Source organism: Trachemys scripta, chromosome 2 (genome assembly GCF_013100865.1).
Source record: "Trachemys scripta elegans isolate TJP31775 chromosome 2, CAS_Tse_1.0, whole genome shotgun sequence".
NCBI lineage: Eukaryota > Metazoa > Chordata > Testudines > Emydidae > Trachemys > Trachemys scripta.
In genome coordinates, this window is record NC_048299.1 from 152,932,557 (window position 1) to 152,951,418 (window position 18,862).

Consider the following 18,862-nt stretch of genomic DNA (forward strand, 5'->3'; position numbering starts at 1 on the left):
TGGGGCATGTAACACTAGCTCAATTCCACTCTATGGCCTTCTCTATATTTTCCCCACCGGCAGCAGCAACAATGGGGATACTATGGCAGAGCACAAGCAGCTCCTGCTGTTTTACCCACCCTGCCATCTAGACCCGTTCCGAGCTAGAGCAGCACTCCCAGCAGTGGAAGTGTTGGGGGGAGAAGGGTAGAGACCAACTTATTTGCTAGCACAACCCTCCACCTTTTGTTAATACAGCAGCAGAGCCCTGTAGACATGTAACAAGACACCTGCCATACAAATTTGAGTAGAGACCTCAGAAAATGCTCACAATGAAATCTGAAGGAAAGGCTTATACTGAACTTTGGTATCTGTCCTACCTTTATTCTGAGAAGAAACTGTCATGAGACAAATTATTTGCATTAGTGGAGAGCCATGAAGAAACCATAGTCATTGACTAGTGCTTGGCTCTGTGCACAGACCCAAGATGATCCAGGCAATTTTCAGAGCAGGTTTGGTTGTGATCCTGCCACTGGAAGAAAGCTAGGTGGTTGCTACCCCCTACTCCTTGCCATCTCCTCTCCCCTCTGTTAGATGTTGTCAGGAACCCAGCACCATAATATATGCTTCTCAGGAGGTCTGTACTTCTGTAATATTTTCCATTTTCATAAAACAATCATCAGTTCAAAAGCCACTATGAATGTTGGTAACTGAAGCTAATTCATTGACTGTATCTTATTCCCTTTTGAAGAAATGGCAGAAGAGATTTGGCCTTGGTTGCACAGGAAGATCCAGGAATAGAACCAGGGTCTGCCTAGTCCCATTCCTCTCCCCCTTACCATAAAACCAACCTCACACTCTAAGCTTCCAGTGTATTTCAGAAACTGGAAGATGGGCTCATGGCTATATGAGAGCACTGAGTCACTACAGCTAATACTGGGGACAGTTAGTCTTAAGTCTACACGTTAGACATGGTAATTATCCAAGTTTCAATGTCCACTGTTACATGTTTGTAGAATTAAAGATTTAATCCAGGGATAAATGTCCTCTAGGTGCAGAGCTATTTTGTGCCAATGCCTCTTTATGCACCAGTACCACCCCCATAACTGTAGTTGGGAAATGAAGGAGATGTGTGCAGGATCAGGTCTCATGTAAAATTTGCCTGCAAATGTGAGGAAGATTTGCTACAATTTTAACCAGTAGGTCTCAAGTTTTGTAGTTTAGCGTAGCGGATGTGTGTGTAAAATGGTTTCACTGGAATTGGGAGATATTCCTGCTGTCTATTCCAAATGACTTCATAGGAAAGCATCTTTTAACTATAGAGCCACTGAGACTTGATTTCTTCAACATTTATTTTTCATATTTAACTTATTCAGATATCACATTTTCTACATTAAAATATTCTCATGCTAACACCTTCCCATTCCCCCCTCCCCAAGAAAAATAGAATTGATACAGCTTTAAGATGGAATGCACTAAAGAAACTGCTATTGCACCCGAGTTACGGAGACCAAACAATAGAAAGTTAGACCTGCACAGGACAGAGCTGCAGGGCAACATCAGGGACAAGCTGAAGTCAGGGTATTCGGCACAGTTTAAACCATGTTACACCTCTGAGTTTAACACCTGTCTAGGCAGGTACTAATGTGGTTTGCAACTCATGCATGGATAGACAAAATAACTTGAACTGACCAGATTAGCCTGGAAATGGAAAGCAAATAAGGAACTCTAAAACCCTCTCTGCAGTGGGCTTTGAACCTGATTTAAAGTAATTCCAAGCATGGAGATACTGGCTGGGTTAGGAGTGTTTTGGAAACACTTAACTGTTTGGCTGGATCTAAACTGGCTAGCCAAATCCATATTTGGAAGGGTGATTTAAACCAAAGTTAAAACATGGTTTAAGGCCCAATGTCATCCAGAGAATGATTTAACACAGAATTCAAAATATCCTTTCATAGGTACCAAGAGTTGCCTTCTGCCCCTCTGCATCATTTCGTACAAGACTTCTAAATTACAAAATTAACTGGGGCCCCCCACAACACTACCAATACAACTGTATCTGGAGGACCTGGTATAAGGTTGTCTCCTATAATGGGATAACAGTTCAGTTTTGTACGGAGGAGAGTTTGAAGCTTTGGACAGTCTACAGTGTTGTACTATCAGGCGTTTGCATGATTTGGGACAGCGCTGGGCTTTAGCCCCTTTTCACATTTGTGATTTCTATATTTCAGGGAGTGGAATGGTTGGAGTAAGTTTCCTGCTTCTCCACCTTTTCCAAGGGGCAGGTCAACAGGTTGATTGACTCCCTAGTCCAAGATAAGGACAAAACCTATGATCCTCATATAGAGACCTACTGCTTTGGATCTCTGAAGAGGTAGGAATCTTGCTGTGCTACTTGGAAAGCATTATTTGTGCAAATGTTGCAACTTCATATATGCATAACTCTGGGGACAGCAGCAAAATGATCAAGGATCCCACAGCTCTAATTAAAGCCAACAGTGAATTGTGTTCTGGTATCAGATGTACACTGCCATGTAGCCAACTTTCCTCTTGCTAGTCTGTCCATCCATCACAATAGCAGGTCAGCACAGAGTGCCATCTGTTCTAGGCAACAGCACAGCAGCAGCACATGATCAGGCTGAATGCAGATGCTCTGGGCAAGAGGGGGGCTACCACTTGCTCCTTGGCTCCCCCTAAATAACTAGTTATATTTGTTCCTGGTTTAGAGACCAAGTGCAGCTTCTGGTAATCCCTCTCCTGAGATGATTTAAAGGAAGTCAGTCTAGAAGACATAATTATAGTAACTGCAATTACATACATCTATAAAGATAGGTGACTTTGAAGCTTCTTCCCCTCAGGAAATTTTACCAAAACCACTGAAGATCCAGGATTTGGAAAGAGATATTTTAAATTCTTATCAGCTTAACACATCAGGAACACTGGCACAACATGTCACTTATTCTTGGTTTTAATTACAGGAGTGACAAGTAAACACCAACACATGAAAGAGGAAAATAAACAGCCTTTCACAGAGTACAGAGCTAGAGATGAAGCCGTGGCTAGTGCTTTGCAGTGGAGTCTCGAGGGTAGAACTCTGCCAGGGTGCTCTGAGGAATTCTCTTTAGCATCTCTTTGGGGAAGATTCGCAGAAGCTGCCAGCCAATGTCCAGGGTCTCATAAACAGTGCGATTTTCATAAGGACCTGAAGAGGTAAGAGACTAAATTATGGGAGCAGCTCAGAGGTCCGTGTCAAAGACAAGACCTGGTCACTCCATGGTTTGAGTGCCTTGCAGAGTATGTCCCATATACTTTAGACATACTTACCCTGAGCTATGAAGTTCCTTTCAAACTTCTGCAGAAACTCCAGATAAAGAAGATCATCTGAGCTAAGAGCTTCCTCACCAACTACAGCCTTCATAGCTTGCACATCCTTTCCAATAGCATAGCAGGCATACTAGAAGGGAGGGGAAAACAGGGGAGAAAGCAAGATTATGAGGCGTTTGACCTATGTTACAAGGAGTGCCGTACAGAACCAACAGTGTACTGGGTGGATAGGACAACAGAATTTGGGGCTTTTATTCCAGAGTCTTTATGATTTTAAAGAGAGCTGAGGGATGGGGAAGCAAGAAACAGCATGACATGGCCCAGACACGACAGTTTTGGGTGCAGTGTCAGAGCCTTAGAGTAAGTTACTTAAGGAACAAAAATTAAAAGTTGACTAACTGTATATACAGCATCTGCTGGATAATATGACACTGCACAAAATACATCAACAGGGTGGTTGGTGTGGAAAGATAAAGCAGCATTTGGCACAATGAGCCTGGAAAGAACTCCACAGACTATTTATTGGTACATTAAGAGCCTACATATTGTCTGTGCACAAAGCCTAGTAACTGAAAAGGGCTTGTAGCAGCAGACCAAATGGGAGGAGTCTGTCACTTATAGAACAGATTTGTACAAAGGCTATCAGTGGACTACAACAGAATCTCAGCTTTAAGGTGTGAAGCGGCTTCAGATTTGAAAGTGCTAGCCAGTCTGATCCTTTTCAGGGTGCTTGACAGACGCAGCACAGGTGTATGTACAGCTCAATACAGATTCCACATAAGAAAGGTAATGCATACCAGCTGGTTGGACACATCTGAATGGTCCTTCCTGGTCATACCCTCTCCAATAGCAGACTTCATCAGTCGAGACAAGGAGGGTAACACATTAATAGGTGGGTAAATCTTTGGGAGGAGAAAAGAAAGTTAATGGATAACACTAAAAAACACGTGGAAGCTCAACATTATTGGTTAGTTACATGAAAGTTTTCTTCCTACATGTACCCTACAATCTGTTCATAGTATAGAGACTTGAGAGAAAGTTGGTGACATTCACACTACTGTTCAAAAAGCCAGTAGCCTGGTATCTGCTGCTTCTAGCACTTCGATGTATTCAGTGTTGTGAGTTTGCATGTACCAGCACCAAAAATTCATAAATATGGTTTCTGCAACTTTGTATTAATTCAGATACAAACCACTTCCTAAGAGCTAGCTCATGAAGATTAAAGTTCTCCTGAGAATGGAAAGAAATAGCACAACCTGGAAAGTCTGAGAAGTGGTCATTTTGGACTGGCCCTCAAGTTCAGGAGGGGATTTGTAAGGAAGGGATTTGTAAACCTACAAAGAGGATCTTTGTAATCTGTTATCATTGCAAAGTAAACTTAGCAAGAAGTCAGAGTGGACAGCTTACACATGGCAAGTAATTCAGACACTCAGTTCTATTAAACAGGCAATTGCTTTTAGACCTACAGTCTTCAATCTATGGCATCTTCTCCCCCAGGGCTGCCTACTTCTAAAGAGGAGGACCTGCAACCTCAACCAGACCAGTATTATAAAAGTCCTTCCTCTAATATCTTTTGTCAGAAGAACCAGCCAATAGTTAGTTTTAGTCTGCATTCTTCTAAGAACTTTGCATGTAAGATTGCTCAGAGGTGTGGTACCTACTTGTCTGTTGTGCAGCTGCCTATCCACGTAGATCTGCCCCTCAGTAATGTATCCAGTCAAGTCAGGGATGGGATGAGTAATATCTGCAAGAGGAAGTGGTTTTATGTTAAGTTTTCAGACCCTGCTTTTTATATTGCCAGCCAAAGCCACTCTGATGTGTCAGCTTTATAAAAGCTGTATGAACAGCATATTTTACTTTAAATACCATAATAATCTAATGTAATTAGTATGCCATTTAAAATGCCTTGAAGCTAATTCAAATACTGCACATAAGAAAGCAGAGGATGACAAAACAGTCTTAACTAGGTAGAAATACATCCACTAAGGAAAGGGACGAAATGACTTGATAAAAGCCACCAATAGGCTTGTTAAACCAATGTAAGGGGCATTCTAAAATCTTAGGCAGCACTGCCATTACTAGAAACAATGCAATGCATTATTACAGGGACAGTCTGTTCTGTACGTCATCTTGAAATTGCTAGTTACCCAATTGCTGGACACATGCAGTTGCTTTACCATGCAAAAGATTGAAAGGGAAAGTCATCTCACCTTTGTGCCTCACTGCCCATTTGATAGATGGTATGATACTTCATATACCTCAAGAGTGAGGAGAACTAAAGTATTTTGTATGCGAGATGCTATTGTGCATATTTTTTTTCCCCAAAACTCTGAGGTGATCCAATGCTCTTAATACATGATCTCTCCAACTGGTTCTCGAGGATGCTGAAATTAGAGTACTTCTAACTCTTTGAAACATCTCTTGAGCCTGATGGGATTTGGCCTGACCATATAAGAGCACTAGAAACAAAGTGGATGAAGTAATACCTTGTACTGGACCAACTTCTGTTGGTGAAAGACAAGCTTTTGTGCTTACACAGAGCACTTCGGGTCTTCAGAGCGGTGCATAAATTCAAAAGCTTGTCTCTTTCAAGAACAGAAGTGGATCCAATAAAAGATATTGCCTCACACCTTATCTAATATCCTGAGACCAACACAGCTACAATACTGCACACACAGATGAGCACCTCAGCTGTAGGACAGATCTGATTCCTTTGAGATGTTATATGTTGCACAATAGGATGGACACGTTTTTACTGTTAAGGTACAGCTTCTCTTCTTGGCCAACACTGAGGTTGCAGATCTTTATCCAAAGTCTAAAGGAGCTCCAGTACCCAATAAGGGGAAGGAACTTAATGATTGTAGAATCTCAGGCATTGGAGATTAAGAGCAGGTTGGACAGACTTGTCGTAGATGGTCTAGATAATGCTTGGTCCTGCCTTGAGTGCAGAGGACTGGACTAGAAGACCTCGAGGTCCCTTCCAGTCCTATGATTAAAACTAGCAACTCCAGCCTCCTGACTAGTATGAATCAGGCATCATGTGATTATCCTCAATCAATACCCTCCCATGGAATGCACACAGCAGTAGCGCTAAAACATCCAAGAACTACATGACACAAGTAAGTGATGTTACATGCCCATATGTGAAAAGCAGATCTATTCCCAGGGAAAAGCAATGCCCAGGACTCACCATCATTGGGCATAGTAAGAATAGGAATCTGAGTAATGGAGCCATTCCTGCCTTCCACACGTCCAGCTCGCTCATATATAGTGGCCAAGTCAGTGTACATGTAACCAGGGAAGCCACGTCGGCCAGGCACTTCCTCTCTAGCTGCTGAAACCTGCAGGCAATTCAGGCAAAGTTACTCAAAGCTCACCACAGAGTACAGGCACAACCACCACAAAGTCCACCACCGCATCCAATAAAGTTATATTAATAATTAACAGGACCTGCCACATGGTGGTGCCAAAATACAGCTATTCAAATCCTCTACAAGAGAGCACCCACAAGCCAGGCATGAAGATCATTCCCTGTGTAAAACAGATCCTGTAATGCTGATCAGAAATTGACTGCAAGGTTAACAAGGAACTACTGAACCAGTCTCCACTACAAATGAATTATATATCCAGGCAGACAAGCCAATTTTGCAATGCTTTATGACACAGTTCTGGCTAGTTTCAGAAGCCTGAGAAATGCAGAAGTAGCTTAACCTTGCATGCAAACACCAGTAATTTTTATACGTTTTCCCACTAGAGCTATAAGCAACTGGATAAATTAGTTTTGAAACGGGAGATTCCTGTGCACTGTTATTTCTGACCCAGCCCACGTTACAGGTGTCTGGTTTAACATGGAATGTGGAAAGTCAGCGGTATGTACTGTCCATGCCTGGATCTAGACTAACTTGTTAGGAATAACTTAAAACCTGACAGACTAGCTTTTTTAAATGAATTATGTATCCTTCTCAAAAAGGACTGAAGAACAGCTAGATGTTTGCTGAATAAATTACTCATTTTATGCTCCCAGTAGATCTCAGCCCTTTTTGGAGGATGCCTAACAGGCAGACACATTTATCTGCTAAACAGGAACAAGTACCTCTCGTAGAGCTTCAGCATAGGAGCTCATATCCGTCAGAATGACCAGTACGTGCTTCTCACACTGATAGGCCAAGAACTCAGCGGTGGTTAGAGCAAGTCGAGGGGTGATAATACGCTCAATGCTGAAAGGACAGAATGGCATGTTCAACACTACCCAAAACTTTGAAGTTACAACTGCATATACTGAACAGCACAACTCAAAAGTAAGAGGGGAAACAGGTTAGGAGCCCTGTGAACCCTCAATATACTAATTGGAATGCACATAATTAGTGACCAGGTCTATAGTATCTCAGAGCCTACTGTCACTAACACAAGATATTTGACAAGCCAGTAATGTGACTTCTTTTAAGGACAATGGAACAGATGTCTCGGAGTGTTGTGGAAGCTCCTTCATTGGAGGCTTTCAAAAGAAGGCTGGATAGGCATCTGTCTTGAATAGTTTAGACAAAAATCCTGCATCTTGGCAGGAGGTTAGACTAGATTACCATTATGTTCCCTTCTAACCCTATGATTCTAAGGTTCTCAAAACCAATTTCCAGCAGCTTTTGGACACCATAGTGACATGTTTCCAGTGCACCAGTTCTCCACATTTCTGGCTGGGAAAAACATCCATTTTACCTACTTACGTTGGATCATTGGCCAAGTTCAAGAACAGACACACGTTGTCCATGGAGCCATTTTCCTCAAAGTCAGATTTGAAGAACCGAGCCGTTTCCATGTTCACCTAAACCACAATATCAAGTAGTCATTTGCAAACAGGGAAACTGTTTTAAATAACTTACTTTATATAATCGGAATTTAAAGATTGGTTCAGAGCTGGCGCAAGCCTTTAGTATCTATACTACCAGCCCATCCTTTCAGTCAACCTGTGACTAAGAATAAAGTTGGACAGTCTATCCATAGTGCAATATATTGTCAAAGGAATCAGCGCTCAGGACCAAATGTGGTAGGAGGGGTAGAGATGAAATCTCTTGCCTTATTCATGACCAAGCCTAGTCAGGTGAAGACAATTGTCAACCGAGGGGGAGGAACATGAAACAATCCTCTGACAGTCAGATGTCCTGCACAACTCCAGAGAGATCTAGCTTGGATGCATGTGCATTGTCATCCTACCATTCAAGTAACTGTGATATTGCTCTTTAGAAAGCACTGTGCCAAGAATTTGGAGTGAGACCAAAATGACAACAATTCTGCCTCCACCTAATCTGAGAATGTGACAATGCAATGACACTACAAAACAGATGCATAATATGTTAAGAAACAGAGCGTTTAGATTTCTCAGCAGGATGGCTTGCTACAGACAGCAACAGAATATCCTGATACATTAAAGTTTCCCCTTCAATTGTGGTAGGAGTTGCAATCTGAGCAATTTACACAGTTAACTAAGTTTTTAAAAAGGCAGTGCTTAGGATCATTTAAAATGTTCTCCTCTTGTGTTCCAATTACAATGGAATCACCTATTCTTACAGATACCATTCTACCCCATGAAGCATTCTCCCATCAGACTTTGACAGGTAGACTTATCAGCCTGGATAATAGTATTGCTTTTACAACAGCATAGTACAGACTGACCTAAAATGTGACGAGTACCTCTAAAAAATTATGTTCTCATAATTCCAGTGAAATAGCAAACTGGATTGATTGATCAATCTTATTCAGTTCTGAAAGTATTGGAAAGAAACCACTTTTATGATGTACCTAAGCATAATGGTACTTACACCCATAGCAGCAAACACAATGGCGAAGTTATCTTCACTGTAGTCCATCACATCTTTGGATTTCTTCACTAAGCCAGCCTGGCGACATATCTGAGCCGCAATCTGAGAGGAATGCAGAAGGAGCTGCATAAGTCTACTGTAGTAAGTTGCACATTTGTTTATCTACTGTACAGACTAACAGTACAGAATAAATCACTTTTTGACATGGATAAATACAAATGGTCTCCCAGAACTTTGCTCTGAGGCCAAAAGCAAGAGAAAACGGACAGCAGAAAACTGGTGCTAGAATAGGAAGATTATGTAGTATCTGGCCAATCATCATTTGAGAAGCAGCATCTTGAGAGAGCAGGACTTACTCTGTTTTAAAGCTTTGTGTCAATTTGTGCATATTTTACACACACAAATATTCTTAGCGTCTCCCCACCTGTAACATCACATAGCTCATTTATTTTAAATTCTTTGCACTGCAGAACTGAATGTCTCCAGCAGCTAGTTTTCCCCAAGGCTGTCAGAGCTCCATAAAAGCACCCACCTCATTATGGGGCAAACCAGCAGCAGAGAATATGGGAATTTTCTGTCCTCTGGCAATGCTGTTCATGCCATCTATTGCAGAAATGCCAGTCTGAATCATCTCTTCTGGGTAGATTCGACACTGAGGATTGATTGGTTGACCTATTGTATTTTCACAGAGAAGCCGCCACATTATTTATCTAACTTTAACAATGCATAGATTAATAAAGGTTTCAAGGCAAGGTTTCAAAATAAGGCTACAAAAATGCACCGCATTTAGAACCACAGACACTTTAGCTCACCAGACACTTTTGGTTCTAGTTTGAACTTAGTCCATTGACTTTTTTTTATTGGTCATGAGATCATTTATCAGTTTGGCATTTTATATGCATGCAGACAAAAAGGATAGGATACGGTCATCCTACTCCTTGGAGGGAAATTAACACCCTCTTATCTTTGGGGGAACGTTACCACAAGCCTATTATAGTTAGCACTATTAAGCCATTTAACCAAAGCACTCTCCCTAATTAAGAACTGCCATGCATTACTGTAGGAAAAAAACAGACCACTTGCCCTGTGGGCCCATCTTAACAGTTTATGAACAACTTCCTGATGAGTTACTGGGCACTCAGTACTTTGTACGCCTTCTGCATGATTTTAGGGCTATTGTTTCATTTGCAGAGGCCTCTGAAAAGTGGCTTGTCACTGCCTTTTGTGTAGAGTACATAAGGGAATTCAAGTCAAAAGTCAGCCTCTTGCTTCCTGCCAGAAATGGGTACCATGAATAGTTTTTGAACCAGAGGTTCAAACTGAAAGGAAGCTTACTCTTTATATCTGTGCAGCTTCAGAGCACCCCCTGATCTTCTCTCTGCTTCAGCCAATCGACAGATTAACTGAATTGTCTCAAACCTTCTGGTTTGGGAGAGGATGCATAGAGGCCATCTCTGTCATCCCACTTTCCTCTATTTCTCTGGCATCACTAGTGATTTACTCAGTAAAGTTCTAAATACTCTTCAGCAAGCCACTGTTTTCATTTATGCTGCCAATTAGCATTCATATGTTCAGTTACAAGCCTGTCACTAAGATTACTCAAAAGCAGAAAGCAAGATTCATGCTACCAGAAACCAAAACAGATTAAAAAAAACATACCCATAATGTCCAAGTAATCTTCAGCCAAGACAATGGGACCTCTGTCAATAGGTTTTCCTGATCCATTAAATACACGACCTGCAAAAACAGTAACAAGATTATGATATGAACAGGACAGTAGTTACCTAGTTGTTTTCCCATCTGCAGTAGTATTACATGAAAATAAATCTGTTCAATCCAAAGAGCAAGATCTAGTGCATACCAAGCATATCCTCAGATACTGGGGTTCGGAGAATATCCCCAGTAAATTCACAAGATGTTTTCTTAGCGTCAATACCCGAAGTTCCCTCAAATACCTGCAATATATCAGAAGAGACACCAGGTGAAATGGATAAATGTTCCTTTAGTATAGGTAGATAAAAACATTGTGCAAAGAGTTATAACAGATGGGATGGAAATATACAAGGTCAGTGATTCTCTAACACAACAAGCAATGGATTAACCAACAAGCAGCAAAAGCAAGGTAGACCTGTGTAATAAAGGAATTTCCAAGACCATTTAGAAACTGTTCATTTGTACAGGTATGTATAGAAAGCAGCATTGTATAAAAATATATTTTACACATGACCTGTAAAAAGAAGTTGCCAAGAATGCCAGTGGCTATCAGGGATCACGTCTTTAAAATTTAAGATCATTTTCTTCTGCCTACACAGTAAAGCTCTTCAGGTAAGTAGGAATACAGTGGTAACTATTAACAGCTGTTTTGAGAACTACACAGAGCTGTGTCTCAAATGCATTGTAAAGCTTCAGTGTATCTACATTGTGGTGGTACATGCTGCATGGAGAAGATGGAGTATGACTCTTGCCTTATGTCTACAAGACCCTATTGTGATTAGACATTTACTTAATTTTTAAACAAAAGCAAAAACTGAATGTTACTCAGGTCCACCCACTAATTATTTCCACGTGTTTTTTGCATTTATAGTAAGTTTTGACTCAAGAAAGTTAAAAAGACTTTAGATTTGCCATAGCCCAGACTGATGCCCACTAAGGAAAAGTCTTTACAGTGAACTAGTAAAGTTCAGTGCACTAGTTTACCTGAACTACAGCTTTAGAGCCGCTGACTTCTAAAACCTGCCCACTTCTCTTTGTGCCATCAGGAAGTGTCAAGTGGACAATCTCTGCATACCTAGGAAACTAATGCAGAAAAAAATCTGTAAGACAGTGGGAAAAAGTTAAAATCCACAAACTAGAGCTACTACATTATCCATAACAGACTTAACAGAGCTCAAGACAAAAAGCTACCATATCTTTTACGGAATTCACAGTCAAAGGGAAACACCAAGGCAGTTAAGGTTTACTGACAAAAATGTAGCTATTTTTATGATGAGCTCCTTAATCTGAGCAGTAGATTTAGGAAGCTGGCAAGCAAAAATAAAACTTTTCTAAAGACAGCCTGAAACTGTTCTCTTGAGAAGAGTCTTCGTATTCTCGAACTTATTTGAAGCCATATGCCATTAGTCAAGCACAACAGAGATCCATGTTAAAGAGAAGCCAAGAACTCTAGCAAGGGAAAATTGTCTACCACAAGCAACACCAATAACCCCTGCAATCCTCCTATGAAACAGAAATACCCCTTCCCTTCTAACTCCCCCCAAATATTTGATAAACATATGCTAAAATTGTTTCCTTTTGTTCATGTATCCAATACCATGCACCAAGTACTTCACAAGATTTGAACCATTAACATTAAATTTGAGTTTGATAAAAAAGAATATTCATTAGAGTTTAGACTGTTCAACTGTAGCATCAGTTTCCCCACTTCTCTTCAAATGCAGAAGTATGAAAAGCACTGTTGCAGTCTTATAGTCCTTTCCATTTCACCCACAGGACATTCTTTCCAACTAGGGTGCCTGACAGCCTGTCCCAATGTCCTGAAGCAGTCTCTGCAGCAAAATTTGGCATTTAGCTCTGAGTGTTGAGAATATAAACAAGATCTTGTGTTTAAACTAGATCACAGGACCCAAGGAATGCAGAGCTAAAGACTCTTCAAATGTGTGTCTAAATCACAAGCCAGCTTTCCTGCATCTCACTCAAAAGAAGATTTAATTAGAATAATTTTTACCTTAACTTGATCCAAGATTACCAGTGGACCATTAACTCCTGATACAGTTTTATATGCTGAAATATAAAAGGTGCAAGTCAGACAATATATTAAAATCAGCATAAGCATTCTATGCTGAATAAGTAGTAGAACACCCACTTTGCAATGTCTGGGGATCTAATCTCCTCTGAATCTGTGCGACCTTCCATATTTAGTGGAAGCTATGTGAACAGAACAGCAAGTGCCATTACCTGGTAGTGGTGATTCTGTAACCAGCATTCTTTTATTTGAGTCCCTACTTGACCAATAATCTCAAGTGGTGTTGCAGGACGCTGTAGCATTGGAGAGGCCACTTATGACCAGAGAAAAGCCATGAGTTCAGAGATGTAAACCTACATAATATGGTCAAATTTAAACAGAAAACTATCTAGATGCCCTGTTCTTTCCATCGGATACAGTTCAATTCCCTATCTATCCTAAACTATTGTGTAATAGTACTGCATGCAGTGAATTAACTGCCATTTTAATTCATCAGAAAGGTAATCAATGTGATGCATACAAACATTTTATCAATTGGGAAAAGTCTAACAGATAAATACTATACAATTAATTGCAAAACCTTAAAAAGTTACTGATAGCAACCTTTGAAGTATAGGATAAGGAAAGGGAATGGTATGATGGGATAGCCTAAATTTTGGCAATTAATTGATCTTTGATTATTAGCAGTAAATATGCCCAATGGCCTGTGATGGGATGTTAGATGGGGTGGGATCTGAGTTACTACAGAGAATTCTTTCCTAGGTGCTGGCTGGTGAGTCTTGCCCACATGCTCAGGGTTTAGCTGATCACCATATTTGGGGTCCTGAAGGAATTTTCTTCCAGGGCAGATTGGCAGAGGCTCTGGAGGTTTTTTGCCTTCCTCTGCAGCGTGGGGCACGGGTCACTTGCTGGAGGATTCTCTGCACCTTGAGGTCTTTAAACCACCATTTGAGGACTTCAATAACTCAGACATAAGTTAGGGTTTATTACGGGAGTGGGAGGGTGAGATTCTGTGCCCTGCGTTGTGCAGGAGGTCAGACTAGATGATCATAATGGTCCCTTCTGACCTTAAAGTCTAGGAGTCTATGAATCTATAAGGGCAGTAGTAACTCACTGAGTGTTTGTCTTTTAACAGAGATCAAAGCAACAAGCAAACACTATATGCCATTATCGCAAGACTCAATCTAATAGTCATCTTTAACAAGAGCAGTAAAGTATCCTGCTTAGTGATGTCAAAATACACCCAAAAAATTCTGCATTACATTTAGTTTAATTTACACTCAGATGTGACCAGATGAGGAATCTCACTTGCTCAAAAGCTGCTGAACCTCAGAGCACCTACAATGCATTTGGGAAACATTTTCCAGCATACCATGCCAACTGCTGCTGGAAGGGAACCTTTCAGCACCATCTCATGAGAAGCTAAGGGACTGCACCATGAAAGATGGTGTTTCACTTTAGTCAGTAATCCAGAAATTACATAGTATTTACCACAGCTCATTTAAGGGGCACTGTCTCAAGTCTGAGTAGAGCCATGCACAGATGTCTGAAGTCAATGTTTTAGACAAACAGAGTAGGTCTACACTAAAAACACTGCATCAGAGCAGCTGCACAAATGCAGCTGTAGCACTTAAGTGAGGAAACGCAGATGGGGTAGGTAATCCACTTCCCCAAGAGGCAGTAGCTATGTCAAGAGACGCTCTCCTGTTGACATAGCGCAGCCGACAAGGGTTTAAGGTCGGTGTAACTAAGTTGCTCAGGGGTTTGGATATTTCACAGCTACTTCTGAACATTCCGGTGAGCACTAAACATTGACTCATGGGACTGTGGCATAAGATGAGCCCAACACTTTACAGGATGGGTTTTATTATTCACCTTGTAACTGGCACATCTTTTTGGTAGTAAGACATTACTATTAATGTGTAGAACATAACTTTGCACACGCTGACAATAGGAAATGACTTTCCAATCATGATTACTGTTATTCCACTAGAACCCTTATTACTCCCAAACAGGGCACCAGCGTCTGTGTTTAAGCTTAGCCTCACTTGATCTGTGAATACAGGAAGTGTTTGAGAGCCACAAGGCTCCTCTACCAGGGTCACAAGGGAAGACTAAGCAAGCGAGTAATCATTAATCAGTTACCACAGGGGGAAAAGGATGAGCAAGTTGAGCTATTTCTAGATTGGGAAAACAGACTAATATGACCAAGAAAAGAATGTTACCAGGAGCCATTAGTCTTAGGGAAAGATCACAAATCCCTTGTGGATACAAACAGGCTATGAAGACCTGGAAATACAGTGTAGGCCAGACAATGTGAGAGTTTAGTACACATTGAAAGATGTGTACCTAAATCATGTTTTTTGTATTATGTCAACAGTGTGATATTTATAGTGTTAACAAAGGTAACAAGAGTTTGCTGATGAACAAGCATAATAGTATAATCTTGAAAGCTTTTAACCTGGAGATGAAACAAATCAGACACTATACTATGTAAGCAGCTTATAGGAGCCATTCTATTACATTTGGATGAGAAGTCTAGCTCTATCTTTTTTACTTACAAGGAAATGTTTCATTTGTCCCAAGTTAGACACTTTGCGTTTCTCTGAACCGAACACTTCTCATTCTTGTTATGAGAATTAGAACTATTCAGTGTTTGTACCCAATGTGAATGGCACTTTAAAAAAAAATCTGGGTGAGGGTGGAGCCAGACATTTGCAAAAACAGGAGAGAACTATATTGAGCAACATTACATTTTAACTTGTGACAGTCTTGTCAGCACTTCCTCACTGATCCAGGGTGAAAAGTTCCCTTCCTAACATTGTCCATCAGTGAGATACCAGAGTCATTACATTCAACAGCATCAAATCAATTGGTATCACACAAGCAGCTTGGCATGCTGACTCCAAATCCCTGTTTTCAATAACATTTTAGCCATTCCAATGATGAGGTAGGTGGGTCACAATCAAATCTCAATGTAATATTTTACATATATAAAGACCCTTCTATCTCAAAGGATTCCAAAGTGTTACAAGCTATATACATACCGCACAAAAAATGCAGCCACATATGTGGTATAAAGCAGACAGCAAGTGCCCAGCAACAGAGGAAGGGTCACTCTGGGGGGAAAAATGCTGAAAAATCCATGCTGATTGATACATGACCAAGGGATCTTTATTGTCCATGCAGAGCAGACACACACTTAATTTTTAGAAAGTTTGTCCAAGAAAGACATTAAACTGCATGCAATTCTACCTTAGAAAGACAGAGCTAAGTTGATTAAGTTCAACCCCCAGGAAATAGAACAGGTGTTCCAAACATCCATGCTCAAACCACTAAACCACCCCATCTGGCTGTATCTTGGGCTTCCATGTCCTGTTCCCTTCTACTTTTGGATGAAGATGATTTTGTATGACTTTTGGGTCCATGGTTACTGATCTGGACTTCAGACTCAATTGAAATACTCAAAAAAGCAAAGGCAAAGAGGTTACTTATCTACATAGTCAGAAAATTCATGTTACTTAAGTACACAGGCTTTTTCACAGAGTTACTTAATCACACAACTTCAACTGATCTAAATCAAGAGTTCTAGCAAAAACACTGCTCCAATCAGTTTTGGCCTTCCTCATACCCACACTGCAGTAAAGGATTTAGAACTGTGAAATAACTGCCTAGTAGAATCACTATTTCCCCTTTTCCTCAACTTTCACAATTACAACAGTTTTAATGTACAAAATCACATACCTCCCCGCAATTTCACCTCACACTATTTACAGTAATATGTCCAGTTTCTGCCAGAAAACTGATCTGCGTCATGCAGGGAAATACAAAATAGTGTATAACTAGCAACTAGATGTATCCAAAATTTGACTACTATTAGCACAAAATTAAGTCAGTAGTCATACCAATTACAGTGAAGAAACTCCAGCTTCTGTATCCAGTAAAACATATGAGCTTATAGCAGTTGAGTCAATTCTATTTATGAAGAGCTTGTCAGAACCAAAGAAAAATATTCAAGTGTCCTTACTGATTTTGAATTAAGAATGAGCGTCTAACTTAGGGCATGTCTGCACTACAAATTTAAGTCAACCTATGTTGGATCGACTTGCAGCCAACGCAGTAATTACTACATGGCTGAGGTCCATACTACCCTCCTTCTGTCAGTGGTGTGTCTCCTCACTAGGAGCACTTCCTCCAACTGAAGAGGGGCAGCATTGAGGGCTGAAAGCCAGGGTTCTCAGCTCTGTTCAGCTCCCCATTGGGAGCCCAGCTGACACCCAGGCTTCTTGTTTCTCTGAAGCAGGGACAACTGTCCAGGCTTCTCACCTCCTTGAGCAGAGGGGCCAAGGTGGGAGCAGACAGGCTCTAGCTGGAGCCCACCACCAGCCTAGGCTTTCTTGTCAATTTCATGGCTCCAGCATGGAGTTGTGAAATTGACAAGAAATACAGCCAACAGCCAAAGTAAGTAATGCAGTGTGTACAGGGACATTGTGTCCCCCTAACTTCACCAAGGTAAGCCCTACGCCTCTCACAAAGATGGAGTTATGTCGGTGTATCAGGGTATCTACACCGTAAATTTACTGTAGAGTTTGGATAAATAAGTCACTTAAAAATATAAAGAAAACTGCAGTCATGATTAGCTATTAAGTTATATAACTCCTGCTCCAAACCACATTTAATACTTGTCCATATGTGTTAAAAGTCCTTTATTGTATGATACATCTTGCATATCTATGTAGTCAGTTTCACACTCCTATTAGGCTGCAGTGTAATCACATGACCTTGAAACAGATCAGGAACAGATTAGTCAACCCATAGGAAGAGCGATGTTTCACAATCCCTTATTGTCCTTTACTCAAGTAAAAATCAGGACAATTAATACTCCATAAGAATACCTACCATCACACCAGTTTAAGGATACTAACTAAGAGCAATATCCACCATCTGCCTGTTATAGAACCATTCCTGTTGAAATGGAAACTGGAATTTGTCAGCAGCCATATTCTGCACACAGAATGCTCCTGGTGTGGGTAACACTGCATAACCCCTATTGATGCTACTTCAAGGGGTTGTGCCCAGTAAATGTAGCCAACAACACAATCTTTTCCAATAGCCTCTATATCTTATAATTTTCATTTCATGGCTCATCTATGCCAAGAGTCCCATGTGGTAATATTACAAGGAAAACCCATTACTTGTGCAAAGAAGCCAGATAAAGCCCTCCAACTTTCCTAATTGTCTATATGGAGTAAGTGCTCTGTCCCCAATAAGAATCTGTACAGCTTTATCACAGACAGGGGAAGTCAACTCTACTATGCTGATAAACATCCAAAAGGTGGTAATCTCAGGGGGCTGCTCCCCAAATCCAGTCCCATCCACAAGGCACACCCAACTTCTGACTCTTATTCCTACACTATGCAAACCCAGACCCTGGAACTAACAGAGCAAGTGTACTCTGTGATACAGACCTACACTGGAGCCAAGCTGGTCTATTTCCACCCAGTGGACGCTCAAGCCCAAGACACTGGTCTGGGGAGAAGAGATGGATCAGATGACAGGACAAGAGATGGCTTGGAAGTACTGGGACCAGTGGGCACAGAGAGGGACTACAGCAGTAAGAATGGTCTGGGTACAGGGACAGAGGAGCAGATAAGGGCACCCCAGCCAAGGGGAACAGGACAGCACCAACAGACATGGGTGTGTGTGTGTCTAATAGACAAGAAAAATGGGGGAGCTCTCTGCTCTGAAATGCAGGAACAGGGGCTCAGGCCTAACCCACCTGCCTGGGATGGAGGGCGCATTAGCAATCAGAGCCTGGGTTAGGGATGCAGAGGTCACGAGGAACCAGGCCCAGCCTCTTATCCCCCCCACACACCTGGAGTGCAGTAGGGTCCCCCCCAAACCAGCCTCTTGCCCGCCCCCCACCACACACACCCCGACCCAGCCTCTTCTCCTCCCCCCCCCAGCCCTGGGGTACGATGGGGCTCCCTCCCCCCCCGGCCCA

The 18,862-nt window shown here is 41.4% G+C and overlaps 1 protein-coding gene across 1 annotated transcript in view; it reads right to left on the reverse strand.

Moving 5' to 3' along the window:
- Positions 1–1,304: 1,304 nt before the first annotated feature.
- ATP6V1B2 (ATPase H+ transporting V1 subunit B2) overlaps positions 1,305–18,862 on the reverse strand; it is a 17,962-nt gene continuing 404 nt past the window's right edge. The window contains exons 2-14 of the mRNA XM_034761941.1: positions 12,841–12,896; positions 11,814–11,912; positions 10,978–11,071; positions 10,776–10,853; positions 9,649–9,788; positions 9,117–9,218; positions 8,025–8,122; positions 7,397–7,520; positions 6,494–6,644; positions 4,965–5,047; positions 4,101–4,205; positions 3,304–3,433; positions 1,305–3,181 (exon numbers count right to left, since the gene is read on the reverse strand). Coding sequence (XP_034617832.1) covers positions 3,039–3,181; positions 3,304–3,433; positions 4,101–4,205; positions 4,965–5,047; positions 6,494–6,644; positions 7,397–7,520; positions 8,025–8,122; positions 9,117–9,218; positions 9,649–9,788; positions 10,776–10,853; positions 10,978–11,071; positions 11,814–11,912; positions 12,841–12,896 — 1,403 coding nt within the window. The 3' untranslated portion in view covers positions 1,305–3,038. The remainder of the gene's footprint in view (positions 3,182–3,303; positions 3,434–4,100; positions 4,206–4,964; positions 5,048–6,493; positions 6,645–7,396; positions 7,521–8,024; positions 8,123–9,116; positions 9,219–9,648; positions 9,789–10,775; positions 10,854–10,977; positions 11,072–11,813; positions 11,913–12,840; positions 12,897–18,862) is intronic.